The 16,136-nt window shown below is 48.8% G+C and overlaps 1 protein-coding gene across 1 annotated transcript; it reads right to left on the bottom strand.

Moving 5' to 3' along the window:
* Positions 1-304: 304 nt before the first annotated feature.
* On the bottom strand, positions 305-6,503 carry LOC124228217 (cytochrome P450 11B1, mitochondrial-like). The gene is made up of 9 exons (XM_046642562.1): positions 6,265-6,503; positions 5,717-5,872; positions 3,962-4,161; positions 3,628-3,831; positions 3,208-3,362; positions 1,445-1,611; positions 936-1,014; positions 643-840; positions 305-418 (listed from the first exon to the last, which is right to left on the bottom strand). The coding sequence occupies exons 1-9, from the start codon at positions 6,501-6,503 to the stop codon at positions 305-307; spliced, it is 1,512 nt and encodes a 503-aa protein (XP_046498518.1).
* Positions 6,504-16,136: the final 9,633 nt, after the last annotated feature.

Here is a 16,136-nt window from a genome sequence, read left to right as displayed (position 1 = left end):
AGCTAGGGCTGGGGCGACAGTGAGCCAAAGGCCCTCAGAGGGTGCCCCCTGCTGGAGAAGGTGCTGGTGGGACTGGGCACACAGCTAGCACCTGCAACCAAGATTCATCCCTAGCTCTGCCCTGGCCTTGATGCATAGCCTGGCAAGCCTGGACCCTCGGAGAGCCCGGGCTGTTCCACTTGTGCAAAGTGCTGGCTGGACAGTGTGTGACACCATAAGCAGGGCCCATGGGAAAAAACAAGGGTAGCCTGGGGTCAGGGAGAGGGGGGCTGGTGGCGTGGCCGACCCAACAGTAGAGACGTGACTAGTTGATGGCCCGGAAGGTAAGGAGGGGGAGTGTGGAGGGCATCAATATGAACCGGTAGATCATCTTCACATCCTCTTGCGTTAGCGTCTCCACCACGAAGTTTTTCAGCACCTAGGACAGAGGCGCGGATTCCCCGAGACCAGCGGATCAGCCCCACGGTCCTGGCCCGGCTTCCCCCGCCTTCCAGGGCCCCGCTACGTGGGCACACCTAAAGGAGAAGCCCCCGGTCTCCAGCCAGGCCGCCCAACAGCCTCGGCCTCCCGCCCCACCCACCTACAGGCCACGCCCAGTCCGACCGCCTCCAGTCCCGGCCTGCCCCGCCCAGGCCCGCTCACGTGGTGCAGCAGAAGCAGCATCTCCACCTCCGCCAGGCGCCGCCCCAGGCACTGGCGCAGGCCAAAGCCAAAGGCCAGGTAGGGGAACCTGGTGCTGGAGGCCCTGTTGTCTAGCCAGCGCTGGGGATGATAGCGCTCGGGCCTCACGAACACGGCAGGGTTTCGACCCAGGGAGTAGAGCAGCACCTTGACTGTTGTCTGCAGGCAGGGGAGGAGGGGCAGGGTGAGCGGCCCGCTGGGCGAAGGTCACGTGGGCTTGGTGGCTGCTGGAGGGGCTGTGGGGCCTCACTCACCCCAGCCGGGACGTGGTAGTTCTGCAGCACCAGATCCGAGCTCACCTCTCGCTCCAAGAAGACACCCACCGGGTACAGCCTGTGGATAGGGGCGCCCGACAGGGTCCTCAGCTGTGACGGGGCCCGTCGCTGCCCTTCCGCAGCCTTCCTAGCCAGGACACACCGGCCAGGGAGCGCTCCCCTCCGCCCTCACAGGTGGCTTCTGGCACCAGGAGGTCCAGATCATGAGGAGCTGCCTCCGTGCACCTCCTGAGATCAGCCAAAGCTCCCCCAGCCTGAGCAGCCCTGGGCCAGGGAGGACACCGCTGAGGATGGCACCCAGGACACTGAAGTGGGATCCCAGAGGACGAAGCGCCCGTCCCCTTAGGGAGAGGAAGAGGAGGTGCTGGGGGATGGGGCCTTGGGCAAGGCTGCTTATCAGCCCCGGGATCCCTCTCTGCAAGCCCCAGTGAGGCTGCTCTCCAGACGGAGCCACCGCAGTGGGGGCAGCCAGCGTCTGCCACACCTACCTCAAGGTCTCCTTGAGGGCCGCGCGCAGCAGGGGCAGCTCCGTGGTCGCCCTCCGGGGATTTTCAGAGATCCTGGCCTCGGCCACCAGGCTCTCCTGGCGAAGGGCCTGCTGCACTTTGGGGTTCCGAGCCAGCTCAAAGAGGGTCATTAGTAAGGGGTAGGCCGTCTGCAGGAGCAACAGGTGCAGGGCTCAGACCTCAGCAAAGGCCATGCACCTCAGACCCAGGCCACCCAACCCAGGAAGACGGCCTTCCCCTGGGGGCACGGTCATCTCAGACCCACTGTGATGTGCATGCCCAGAGCAGGACAGAGCCTGGGGATGTGAGACCTCGAGATCCTAACACCCACCTCATCTCCTTTCCCTGACTCGCTCAGGAAAGGAGTCCCATCTCAGTGAGGACCCAGGCCTCCTCAGGGCCTGGTTCTCACTCTTCTGCGGGATGGGAGGGGCTCACTTTTGCCATTTATTTCAGGGAAAGGGTTCAGGAGTCCAGGTCCATCTGCTCTCCATAGGTGATCTCCTCTGGGCATCCACAGGCAGGCCAGCCCAGCCGTCATGGTCATAGCACGAACTGGCCACCCCGGAACCCCAACCAGTTCTTCCTCCTGGCTCATTTCCATGTGTTGGGAGAGGCGCCCACCAGGCCAGCCCGAGATCTGGGGGCTGAATATCTCCTGAATGCCAGTCTCCCGGGCAGTGTGCCCCTGGCCTCGCCTGACATGCAGCAGTGGCCTCCCGCTGCCCCTGAGCTTCAGGCCCTGCTCTACCTGGTGGCACACAGGGACACTTAGGGAGCAGCTCTGACCAAGATGCTCTCCCACTGCCTTCCTCCAGCCTTGGAGATGGGCCTGGTGCCCGAGACCCTTCCTGATGGGGCCCTGACCCTCGCTGCCTCATCTGCCCAGTTGCCCTGTGTCCTCCACTCAGCCTCCCTCCGTCGCTCGCTGTCGGCTGTTGGAGGCCCTGCAGCACTGCCCTCACCTCCTCCTCTTCATGGCCTGTCCGACTTCTCGGTGGTTCTTCCATACTCAGCTGAAAGGCCCCCTCCTCCCGGGAGCTTTCCCAGAGCTGCCCCTGAGACATGCCCTCCCCTGGGCTCTCTTGCGGTGGCTGCGTCTCAGCCTCTGCTCAGGGAGTTTCTCACTGCGAGTCTGTGCCCTGCTCGGAATCCCGGGGCTGGGGCCAGAGCAGGCCCTCCAAGATGCTGGCAGATGAAGGCTGGGTCTGAACCGCGAAGCTTCGGCTACACTCCACACCCTGGGGCTCGCCCTGCCCACCGTGCTGGGTTGCCATCTGTCCTCTCCTCCAGGAGCTGGAGGCCTGTGCTGTCATCAGCTTGTCCCCTCCAAGGATCTTTAGTGACAGCCAGATGTCACCTGTCACTGGGAAGGGTCCCCTGTGCAGCCCTCCAGCTGCCTCTCTGCCCTTCCTCCTCTTCCCAGGACCCAGACTGTCCCACTGGGGTCTGTGTGGCTGCACGTCCCCAGGCTCTGTCCACTCTGCACTCTGCCTGGAGCTCAGTTTCCCACGTAACTAACTGCAAACTCCGTCCCTTCCAGGGTGGGCTCCTGTGTTCCCTCCCCTCCAGCCTTCCATCAGTTCAGAAGCTGAGGTCAAGGTCAGCAGTCTGGAGGCACAGTGACTGGGGTGGGAGGGCGGAGTTTGGAGGGGGAATATGCAGGAGACAGATGGCATGGGAGGGTGCTGCCTGGGGTTAGGAGGGCGCCCTGTTCTCTGGGCAGGGCTGGTTGCTGTCCTGACCGTGTCCACGCTCCCGGCAGTGAGGTCAATAGAATTGGCCCGGATGGCATCCAGGCTCATGTCTGCACGCAGCAGCAGCTCCGCCACGATGCCACTGTAGTGTCGCGGGTGGCCGAGGGCCAGCTCCTGATAGATTTTCTGGATGGAATTGTTGGCTGTGGGGCACAGAGACGGAGGCCCTGGGCCAGGTGCTGGGAGGCACTTCATGCTGTCCTCCGACCCGCCAGCCCTCAGCACCCCCAAGTCTCCCTGCTCCTGTGCCGGGTTCTAGGGATCAGCCCACAGATCACTGCCAGCTGTCTTGGGGACACAAAAGCCACAAGCCCCTTATGTGGCCTCAGTTCTCCCGGACTGTGGTAAGTGGAAGTTGGGGAGCCTCGTGTCCCCACCACGCAGCACTGGCCGGCCCCTGGGCCTCACCATACTGGAAGATGTAGTCCCAGGCCTCAAAGTGCTCCTTCCACGCCTTGGTGCTTGTCCAGCGTGACAGGCTCCTGGGCATGAACATGAGCTGGACGGTGGATTTGAACATGGTCTCCAGAGCACGGATAAAGTGCAGGCTGGCAGGGCTCGGGCTGTGGCCAAGGAGGCCCAGCCGCTCTCCAAAAAGGGCTAAGTTGCTGGCTGCAGGGAGGATGCCATTGCTGAGCCTAAGGCAGCCGGGGCCTCACAGCTGCCTCGCACCGGCCCTCCCGCCCCAGTTCCTGGCCTCCTCCAGTGTCCCCGAGCCCGCACCGCCCCTTGTGCCCCACACCTTCTATGGTGTAGTGGAAGATGCTGGGCCGGGCATCCAGGGTCAGACTCCCCCGGGCATTCTGCAGCACCTTCGATTTCAGGGCCTTTGAGAAGTCCCTTGCCACCCCATCCACCATGGGGATGTACTTCTCAACAGCCTGTGGTGACAGCACGTCTGGGTTCAGCCGCAATCGGTCATAGCGCCATTCGGGCCCGTTTCTGTTGAGCCAAGAGCAGAGCTTCAGGGCAGCCTGAGTCAGCAGCTGACCCCCAGCCCCAGAACCCCATCTTCCTTATCCCCAAAGGGAAACGAGCGAGGCCAGGAGCTGCTGCTGTCCCTCGGGGGCAGGCTGCTGCCTTTGGGCCCCAGCTGCAACCCTTTCTTCCAGCGAGGTTGAGAGTGCTGTGCCCAGGGTGCTCAAGTCTGCACTGGGGCTGGGCCCAGAGCTCCTGGCAGGACGTGCTGTGTGGCCACTGAGTCTGCTCGTGCAAACTTGCAAGCCCGTGCCCGGCCACACACGCCCCATCCCGGCCCTCCCTGGGTGTGGAGGCCTTTTCTCCGAGGAAGGAGGCCGGCCCTGCTCTCCAGCTTTGCCCACCTTGCTCACTCCATGCCCCAGAGAGGGAGAGGCCCTTCGCGACCTTCCTCTCCCCACCCTCCCCGTTCCTGAGAATGTGGCCTCTGGCCAGTCGCCCCTCCTCCTCTCCCTCTAGGGTCTCCAGCTCCTCTACGGCAGGAACCAAATTGTGCGTCTCCTTAATGTGCTCAAAACAGAGCCCAGAGCACATGAGGGGCTCCAGGGATGTCCTCATGAGCGACGGAGGGATGTGCATTCTCAGCCGGGGTGGAGCGCAAATGCCTGCTTTTCTGCAGCAGCTGCCTGTAGGTATTGAGAACGAGCACGTGCACACACATGCACATATGACACACAAGTGCAAGCACGTGCACACAGCAAGATGCACACAGATGTGCACACACATCTATGCTAACACAGAGGACACACATAGGAAAACACACTTGAACGCAGACACACAATTCTCACACGCACAGTGCACAATACACTTACTCAGACACCCAAAACATGCATGCACACGCAGACTCACATACACACATGCACGCAGGCACACGTAAACCCACATGCAGGCACAAACACACGTGCAAGCACAGGAGACACATGACCAACACAGGCAGTGGCACGAACACATACACAGGCACACACATGAGTACAAACACAAGAAAGTCAACATGGGCAACCACATGTCCATTCACACACATGTAGCACCATCCACACACAGGAGCACATGTGCACACACACGGCACGCATTCTTAGGCAAGCACAGAGGTCCACACAAGCAGACACCGCAGATGTGCATGCCGGTGCTCACCCAGGCTCCTACCCTGAGCTCAGCCTCTGGGCAAAGGCGCCATCAACCTGCTGTCCACTGTCTCCCCATCCCCAGGGCTCTCCCCTCCTGAGCAAACTCTGCCTCAACCCCAAGACCCCTGGGGCCTGTGTGGAGGGGGCGCTCCCCCATGGTGACTGCCGGCCTTCTTCCTCTCACTCTGCAGAAGGGGGCCCACCTGTGTGACTGCTCTGCCTCCCCAACCCCAGGGCACGATGCCCCCATGGGATGGGCACTCATGCATCGGGGGCTGTGTCCCCCTCTCTCCACCCACCTAGATAGGCCCCAGGGCAGGCTTGCTTTGGGGTCCTCCCCGTCTCCCTCGTCTCTGCACCCAGGATGCCCACCTCCCATCCCAACTGGCTCTCACAGCAAGAACACGCCGTATTTGTGCCCACAATGCTGTCGGTAGGCCAGCCAGGGCCCCACGGTCCCCCGCCTTGGGTGGTGGCTCTCCACCTGCTGCAGCCTCTTCACATCCTCGGGCAGCATCACAAACACCGTTTGTGTCCCTCCCATGTGGTACCTGTGGGACAAAGCGCAAAGCCCTGCTGTGGGGCCGTGTCCTTCCCTGGGCCCGCTGGGCAGAAGCAATCCAGACTGTCTCCTGCTGACCTCCCCGTTCTCCTGGACTGGGGCTCAGAACAGGCGGTCCTCTCGCTGTCTCACTGAAGCCTCTCCCACTCTAGTGTCTGCGTTCTGTGCACTCAGCGGCGAGCCGTGGAGTGCTGCGTCCTCACCAAGAGCCACTGTCTCCACCAGCAGAGCTGCCCCCTCCCCACCCCGCTGGCCCGCCTGAGGATGCAGAGCACAGGGGCCTGGCGGGGATGCAGCAGCTCAGGGCACTCAGCAAGCACTCACAGTCGGTAGGGACAGAGGCTTGGCGTGTTCTCAGCACACGGGCAGGGAGGGCCGTACCTGAAAATCGGCCCCAGCTCCTGGAAGGTCTGATGTATCTCCAGGTGAAGGTTCTCGGAGCCCTGCTCCCTCCAGATCTGCAGCACCCTCATCCACCTGTTTCCTGGACACTCGGGTATGGCTTCGAAGGGCAGCATCGCCTTCGGGGTGGGAGTGGCTCTGGAGCCCAGTGAGTGTGCCCAGCGCAGGGACAGCCAGGACCCTGCCAGACGCACGTCTGCCTTCGCCCTGAACGCCATCCCTGAGCTCCTGACCCTCCTTTCAGCTCAATCCTTTTATCTCGCCTGGAGGCTGGACTGGCCGACTTGATCACGTCATGGAACAAGTCAGCCCTGGACCCGGCCAGGAGACCTGGGCAGGGGTCAGGGCTGGAGGCCTCCAATGGGAAGAGGCAGAAAGAGATGGATGGGCACCTAGTGGGGCAATTTCGCAAGGCCTGCTGGGGGTGGATATCAGCGCAGGCGCAGGGTCTGGATGGGGGCTGAGTGGGGGTGGGTGGGGCAGCAAAGATGGATGGTCCCTTATCTTATCAAGAGATGAGAGGGGACCTTGGGTAGTTTCGTCTCCTTCCTACATGGCCCAGGACAGGGAGGAGTTGGGAGGGGTTTGTGCTAATTTCATTAATCCACATGCATTTTATCTGCTAGTCCCCAGGCCTTGTGTTGGGTGCAGGGAGTGGAGACATGAGCCAGCAAGGGTCCCTCCCAGTGAGGGCTTTCAGTCCCATGAGAGCAGTTAGGGGATCCAGAGACACAACTGGGGGGGCACTGATGTGCCCAGGGCCCAGTCTGTTGGGGTTTGCAAGTCCAGCTAAGGAGCAGTGAAGACCCAGAGCAGGTACTAGAGGAGAAGAGGTAGAAACAGCGTATAGAGACAATTCTCTGGCATTTTCTTATGAAAGAAAGTGGAGAAATGGGAGGTAGCTGGAGAGAATATTAAAGATCAAGAAAAAAATCATTGTGGAAGAGCATGATCCCAGCATGTTGATGCTCCAGTGGCAAAAATATTTTAGCAAGGGGGGCAACTGAGGTGCAGGACAGAAAGAAGACAATTCCTGGAGCCTTGTGCTTGAGCAGATGAGAAGCGATTGGTGCAGTGAGGTCTGGGGGCTGGCCTCATGGTTCATCTGGAGCGATTGGCGGCCACCAGAGCACATGCGCAGCTGCAGGAAGATGTGGTGGGCAGAGCATGTGGCCTCCTCTGAGGATGGCTTCTGTGTTCTCAGTGAAATAAGAAGCAAGGTCATGACCTGAGAATGTGGAAAAGTGAGGCGGTAGTGGAAGTGTGGGGAGTGAGGAGCTGGGCAGTACTGATCTAGTCAAATGGGGGAGTGAGCCAACTTGAGAAGTCTTGTAGGGCCATTGAGTCATTCCACTGGTTTGCACCTGGTGCTCACTAGGACCTGGCACTGGGGTAGAGCAACATATGGATAGGGACATGGTGTCCGGTCTCATGGGACTTAGGGCCCAGTGGCTGTGATGGGGGCAGTGGCCATTGTTTTTTAGGTACCACCCTCCCTCTCCTGACACGGTGCACCCCCTGCAGCCTTGACGGCTAGGATGAGTGAGGTCAGAGACCGTCTGTAGGGGATTTGAATTGGCCACCTAAAGATATGTCTCTTTGGCATGAGGATTATTTTGGGTTGGTTACTTTGAAAAACTGCAGACATGAGAGAAACTCTGGAAAGCAGAATTTACTTACCCTTTGTTAAGAGACGCTTTTGTGGGTAATCTAAACAGAATTGTTGGGAACAAATGATTTAGATATAAATGAAATAAGAATTTATAGATAAAACTTTAGCAATAATTATAGTTTATGGCATGTGTATTTAAAATAACTTCCAAAATCTCTTTGGTAACTTGAAACATTGAACTTTTGCTAAGTTAATTTAAATGATAAAATTCATTTGAGTATCTAGATAATTTCTAAATAAGATAAGATATTAGACGTTAATTACTAAATGTAACTTTATCTACTTTTGGCTTCTTATTACAGAGAAACTAAAAAGTGTTTGGGTGTATTAGTAAACATGCTTTGTGTTTTATTACTGTTGACAAATAGAAATGGCAAGCAATAGGATATATTGAAGTATATGAGGAAGCCATTTGGTGTAAACCTAATTCTGCCTGACTTTGTTTTTTCCAAAAGGGCCTGACCATGACCGTTGAGCAGGCATTGTGTATCTGCTTTAAACATTTACTATGGCAAGAACAAATGGCCTTAAAATAAAGGTGCAACTTGCCCCCACATTGGCATTTCCTTAAGGATAAGCATCTTTCCTTAGGCTAGGAACTGATTGCTGCGCTCACCTTTGACCACCCAGCTCACCTGTGACCACCCAGCTCGAGACAACAGACCTGCCACCCTGCTGTGTCCACAGAGACAGCAGACCTTCCTGCTGTGTCCATCAATCACTGTGCCAACAGAGCAGTCTCACGACTATTGTAAAAGGGACATTTCAATCATATATGAAACATCCTCTTTGGGGGTATATAACCACTCTGTACACCTCACTTCTTTGGTGCCCTTTCTTCCCAAAGGCTCTGGGCCATGGTCCTCACATTTTAGCTCAGAATAGACTCACCCGAATTTTCATTTATAGATTGGTTATGGATTATTTTTGTTGACAGTGTGAAGTGAAGTACTTCTAGAAATTATGAAAAGTGTTTAGAATGCTGTTATAAAAGACAGTTCATGACTGCTTACCTTTTAAATTTTTACTAGGGTCTGTAAGGGTTAAAAATTCTAATTAATGATTTGATCCAGGTGATGTCAGCAACATGGTGGCATGAGCTCACCCAGGACTCTCTCCCCTTCAAATTACAACCAAAAAGAGCAACTCCAAATTACAAACCAAAAAAAAAATCCAAATAACAGAAATTGTCGGAGACCCACAGCAGCCAAATGACGGAGGGTGGAGAGGCTGGAGCCCCCATTGGAGGAGCTGGAACAGGGAAGAGAGAACTTCGTTCCCTCCCCTAGAGACTGGGATCACTGCCACAGGTGAGGGAAGAAGTGGGGGAGGGGCTGCGTGTCCAGGGATTGTCCAGGACTCCCAATTCCCATGCAGCAGAAACCCTCTAATGGGGGAAAGCTTTCATGTGGGGGTACCCCAGCAAGCCAGGGCACCGGGAGACCAGAGAGCAAGAGCTGGTCTGAATCCAGGTCAGCGTGCAAGAGAAAGTGCCCCGCCTCCCTCAACCCGTGCTGCATGCCACCATTGTAGCTGAAGGAGGAGGGCTCAAAACGCACTGCTCTCGACCCCCACATAGTGGTGACAGGCTGTAACTGCAACCAAATAATAGCATCATGCGCAAAAACCACTCCTCTACCATCCAGCAATTTATAAAAGATCTGGTCCAAAAGAAAAACAATAAAAATACAGAAGTATGTCATGAGGACTTGGAAATAGGTAAACTAAGTGAAGATGAGTTCACAATAGCTATCATCAAAATACTCAATGAAGTAAAGGGAAATATGGAGAAACAACTCAATGAGTTCTGGAGTTACTTCACAAAAGAGGTTGAAACTATAAAGAAGAATCAGTCAGAAATACTAGAGATGAAAAATACAATGGATCAGATAAAACAGAATATGGATTCCCTGAATGCCCATGTAGAGACCATAGAGGAGCAAATTAGCATACTCAAAGATAGACAGGCTGAATGGCTCCAGACAGAGGAAGAAAGAGAACTAAGACTTTAAAAAACTGAAGAAAATCTCAGAGAAATAGCTGACTCAATGAGAAAATACAACTTAAGAATAATCAGAATTCTTGAGGGCATGGAAAAGGAAAATGGAGCAGAAAGTGTGCTCAACGAAATAATAGAAGAGAACTTCCCAAATCTAGGGATTGGGAGAGGAATGTGTGTGGAGGAAGATTTCAAATCTCCTAGATTTGTCAATGTAAAAAGACCTACTGCAAGACACATAGTAGTAAAAATGGCAAAAATGAAGGACAAAGAAAGAATACTCAGGGCAGCAAGGCAGAAGAAAATAACCTACAAAGGAACCCCTATCAGACTTTCATCAGATTTCTCTACAGAAACATTACAAGCTAGGAGAGATTGGAGTGACATATTCAAAACTTTAAAGGATAAAAACCTTCAGCCAAGAATACTCTATCCAGAAAAAATATCCTTCAGATATGAGGGAGAAATTAAATCTTTTCCAGACAAACAAAAGCTAAGGGACTTCGTAGTCACAAGATCTCCACTACAAGAAATCCTCAAGAAGGTTCTCATACCTGAAATAAGAAAAAAAGGGAGAAAGGGGTCACAAAACACAGAGTAGGGAGACAAATAGAATCGGAAAAGGATAGCAAATATTCAACTATAGCATTAGGATAAAGGGAAGTAAATCACCAAAGGAAAGACAATCTTATCACTCTAACCACAAACTCACAACACAAGTTGGAATAAGAGATGAAAATAATAATTTAGGAGGGGAGGAGGAAAGGGACTGAAACAGTCTAGGCTAAGTAAGTAAGAGACCATCAGAAAATGGACTATGTTATACACGAGATTCTGAATACAAACTTCAAGGTAGCCACTAAACTAAAAAACAGAACAGAGACATAAAACATAAATAAGGAAAAATCTAAGAAACCCGGCATAAGAAATTGCAGAAGTCAATGGGTAGGCTAAAACACACAGGATGAGAAACAAAGGAAACACAGGAAAACTAGAAAACAAGCAACAGAATGACAGCATTAAGCCCTCATGCATCAACATTCACCCTCAACGTAAACGGATTGAACTCTCCAATAAAAAGATACAGAGTGGCAAAATGGATTAAAGAACAAGATCCAACAATTTGTTGCCTCCAGGAAACACACCTCAGCTCCGAGGACAAACACAGGCTCAGAATGAAGGGGTGGAAGACAATACTCCAAGCTAATAGCAAACAAAAGAAAGCAGGTGTCGCAATACTTCTATCAGACAAAACAGACTTCAAGATAAGGCAGGTAAAGAGAGACATAGAGGAGCCAATATATGATGATCAAAGGGACGCTTCATCAATAAGAAATAATGCTTGTAAATATCTATGCACCCAACACAGGAGCACCAAAGTTCATAAAGCAACTATTAACAAACCTAAAAGAAGATATCAAAAATAACACAATAATAGTAGGAGACCTCAACACCCCACTCACATCAATGGGCAGATCATCCAGACAGAAAATCAACAAAGAAACAGTGGAGCTAAACAAAAAGCTAAAAAGTTGGACTTAATAGACATATATAGAACACTCCATCCAAAAACAGCAAAATACACATTCTTCTCAAGCACGCATGGAACATTCTCAAGGATAGACCATATGCTGGGAAACAAGGCAAGCCTCTACAAATTTTTAAAAAATTGAAATAATAACAAGCATCTTCTCTGATCATAATGCTATGAAGCTAGAAATTAATTACAAGAAAAAAGTTGAGAAAGGCCAAGGATGTGAAGACTAAACAATATGCTATTGAACAAGCAATGGATCACTGAAGAAATTAAAGAAGAAATCAAAAAATACCTGGAGACAAGTGAAAATTATAGCATGCCATACCAACTCACATGGGATACAGCAAGAGCTGTATTAAGAGGAAAATTCATCACAATACAGGCACATCTTAACAAACAAGAAAAATCACAAATAAGCAATCTTAAACTACACCTAACTGAATTAGAGAAAGAAGAACAAATAAAGCCCAAAATCAGCAGAAGGAGAGAAATAATAAAAATCAGAGCAGAAATAAATTCTATTGAAACAAAAAAGGCAGTAAAAAGGAGCAGTGAAACAAAGAGCTGGTTCTTTGAGAAGATAAATAAAATTGACAAACCCCTAGCCAGAGTTACAAAGAAAAAAGAAAGAAAGCTCAAATAAACAAAATCAGAAATGAAAGAGGAGAAATAACAACAGACTCTGCAGAAATACAACGGATTATAGAGAATACTACGAAAAACTCTATGCCAGCAAGATGGATAACCTAGAGGAAATGGATAAATTCTTGGACTCCTACAATCTCCCAAAGCTTAGTCAAGAAGAAGCAGACAATTTGAACAGACCAATCACAAGGAAAGAGATTGAAACAGCAATCAAAAGCATCCCAAAGAATAAAACCCTAGGACCAGATGGCTTTCCTGGGGAATTCTACCAAACTTTCAAAGAGGACTTAATACCTATCCTTTTCAAGATATTCCAAAAAATTAGGAAGGATGGAACACTTCCTAACACATTCTACGAGGCCAACATCATGCTGATACCAAAGCCTGACAAGGACAGCACGAAAAAAGAGAACTACAGGCCAATATTGCTGATGAACATAGATGCAAAAATTCTAAACAAAATTTTGGCAACCTGAATTCAGTAATTCATCAAAAGGATCATACATCATGATCAAGTGGGATTCATACCAGGGACACAGGGATGGTTCAACATCCGCAAATCAATCAACGTGATACACCACATCAACAAACTGAGGAATAAAAACCACATGATCATCTCAATAGATGCAGAGAAAGCATTTCTCAAGATCCAACAGCCATTTATGATAAAAACTCTGAACAAAATGGGCATAGAAGGGAACTACCTCAACATAATAAAGGCCATATGTGACAAACCCACAGCCAACATCATACTCAACAGGCAAAACCTGAGCACGATCCCCCTGAAAACAGGAATGAGACAAGGATGCCCTCTATCACCACTCTTATTTAACATAGTACTGGAGGTTTTGGCCAGAGAAATTTGGCAATAAAAAGGAATAAAAGGAATCCAAATAGGGAGGGAAGAAGTGAAACTCTTGCTGTTTGAAGACAACATGATCTTATATATAGAAAACCCCAAAGAATCCATTGGAAAACTCTTAGAAGTAATCAACAAGTACAGCAAAGTTGCAGGGTATAAAATCAATTTACATAAATCAGTAGCATTTCTATATTCTAATAACAAACTAACATAAAAAGAACTCAAGAACACAATACCATTCACAATCGCAACAAAAAGAATAAAATACCTCAGGGTGAATTTAACTAAGGAAGTGAAAGATGTATACGATGAAAATTACAAGGCTTTTCTGAAAGAAATGGATGACAACATAAAGAGATGGAAAGACATTCCGTGTACATGGATTGGAAGAATAAACATAGTTAAAATGTCCATTCTACCTAAAGCAATCTACAGATTCAACACTATCCCAATCAGGATCCCAATGACATTCTTTACAGAAATAGACCAAAGAATCCTGAAATTCATATGGGGCAACAAAAGACCCCAAATTGCTAAAGCAATCCTGAGAGAAAAGAACACAGCTGGAGGCATCACAATCCCTGACTTCAAAACATACTACAAAGCTACAGTAATCAAAACAGCATGGTACTGGTAAAAAACAGATGCACAGATCAATGGAACAGAATTGAAAGCCCAGAAATAAAATCACACATCTGTGGACAGCTTATCTTTGACAAAGGAGCTGAGGGCATACAATGGAGAAAAGAAAGTGTTTTCAACAAATGGTGCTGGGAAAACTGGAAAGCCACATGTAAAAGAAGAAAAATTGACCATTCTTTTTCACCATTCACCAAAATAAACTCAAAATGGATCAAAGACGTAAAGCTGAGACCTGAAACCATAAGGCTTCTGGAAGAAAATGTAGGCAGTACACTCTTTGACATGAGTATTAAAAGGATCTTTTTGGACACCATGTCTTCTCAGACAAAAGAAACAGTAGAAAGAATAAACAATGGGACTTCTTCAGACTAAAGAGCTTCTTCAAGGCAAAGGAAAACAGGATTGAAACAAAAAAAAAAACAACTCACTAACTGGGAAAAAATATTTGCAAGTAATACATCCGACAGAGGATTAATATCTATAATATATAAAGAACTCACACAACTCAACAACAAAAAATCAAACAACCTGATCAAAAAATGGGCAGGAGACATGAACAGACATTTCTCCAAAGAAGATATATGGATGGCCAATAGGCACATGGAAAGATGTTCATCATCACTGTGCATCAGGGAAATGCAAATCAAAACTATGCTAAGATATCACCTTACACCCATTAGAATGACAAAAATAACTAAAACAAATAGTAACAAATGTTGGAGAGGTTGTGGAGAAAAAGGAACCCTCATACACTGCTGGTGGGAATGCAAACTGGCGCAGCCACTACGGAAAACAGTAGGGAGATTCCTCAAAAATCAAAAATAGAACTACCATACGATCCAGCTATCCCGCTACTGGGTATCTATCCAAAGAACCTGAAGTCAGCAATCCCAAAAGTCCCATGCACCCCAATGTTCACTGCAGCATTATTTCCAATAGCCAAGACGTGCAAGCAACCTAAGTGCCCATCAACAGATGATTGGATAAAGATGTGGTATATATATATACAATTGAATACTACTCAGCCATAAAAAAGAACAAAATCGTCCCATTTGCAACAACATGGATGGACCTTGAGGGAATTATGTTAAGTGAAATAAGCCAGATAGAGAAGGACAATCTCTGTATGACTCCACTCGTATGAGTAATTTAAAAATGTAGACAAAGAGAACAGATTAGTGGCCACCAGGGGAAAGGTGGAGTTGGGGGTGGGCACAAAGGGTGAAGGGGTGCACCTACAACACAACTGATAGGCAATAATGTACAACTCAAATTTCACAAGGTTGTAACCTATCATTAACTAAATAAAAAAATTCTAATTAATATATGTAATTAAAACAAGTGGAAATTAATAAGGCAAACATCTTTGTATTCAAGGAAAGTAAAATGTATGTTTTTGGTAAAGAAGGTATAAAGAATGGAAGCATTTTTGTTTCTTGGGTTAAGAAAGATAAATTTGTCCTAAAGTACTAGAAAGGAAGAAAAGCATGGGACAAATTCTGAAGGTAAAAGGAAAGTTATAGAAAATTTGTGAAAGAGTGATTCTGAAGAGAGTTTTATGCCTGGTCAGGGTGGCTAAGATTAAAGTAAATCCAATTAAGTAAAGAAGTTTTAATGTCAAAATTAAGCGGGTGAAAAAATTAAAATTTGGTTTTCTCATTCAAAAGGATAATTTTCTTGAACTTTTGGTCTGCTCTTGAAAAACAGGTTATAAAAAGTGTTTGTTTGAGTAAGTCTACCTGAAAGACAGAAAATCTGTTTTGTTAAAATAATTTCCTATGTTCAGAAGGACTGAGGTCTCTCTGTTAAGACATTTTGACTGTTTCTGTTGTCATTTTGAATACATACCTGAGCATTGTTTCACAGTGAGTGTTGTTTCCTATTTGAACAAGTGTTTTAAAACCTTTTGATATTTTTGACAAGATTCTCCCTCAAAAAATATCCAAATCCTGAATGAAGGCTTTCTTTTGACTTGGAAGAAGGAAGAGAATTTCTATGAGGATTTTCAGAGGGCCTCTGAGACTTCTCAAAGAAATATGCTCTCTCTTCCTATAAGGAGGCAAATACTAAACTAGTTAGGCTTCTTTGGTATGTTAAATAACATGGGAAATATTGTCAGATAAGTGATGATAAACTTTCTTAGGTGGTATTATGTGGGTAAATGTTATTGATATAAATTTCTTGAAATTATATAATATTCCTAAAATTCTGATCTGTCCTCATTGTCAGCCACAATCCTGGTTATTATTTTAAACCATTGCATGACAAAAAATTAACCAAATTTCTTTGTCAGCTGCCACTTTTGGATCTTGTTGTTTACAGACCGTTATGGTTTTACTCTGATGCTTTTGCAAAGTATGTTTTGCCTTCACAGAAATTCATGGGAAGGACTTTGACACTCTAGAATACAGGTTTACGATAAACTTTCAGATCCATAAAACTTAACTGGGTAAGAAATTACAGAACTTTAACAGAGAAACTGATGACTCCATGA

Source organism: Equus quagga, chromosome 16, assembly GCF_021613505.1.
Source record: "Equus quagga isolate Etosha38 chromosome 16, UCLA_HA_Equagga_1.0, whole genome shotgun sequence".
Classification (NCBI taxonomy): Eukaryota; Metazoa; Chordata; class Mammalia; order Perissodactyla; family Equidae; genus Equus; species Equus quagga.
This window is presented reverse-complemented; position numbering and strand designations above follow the sequence as displayed.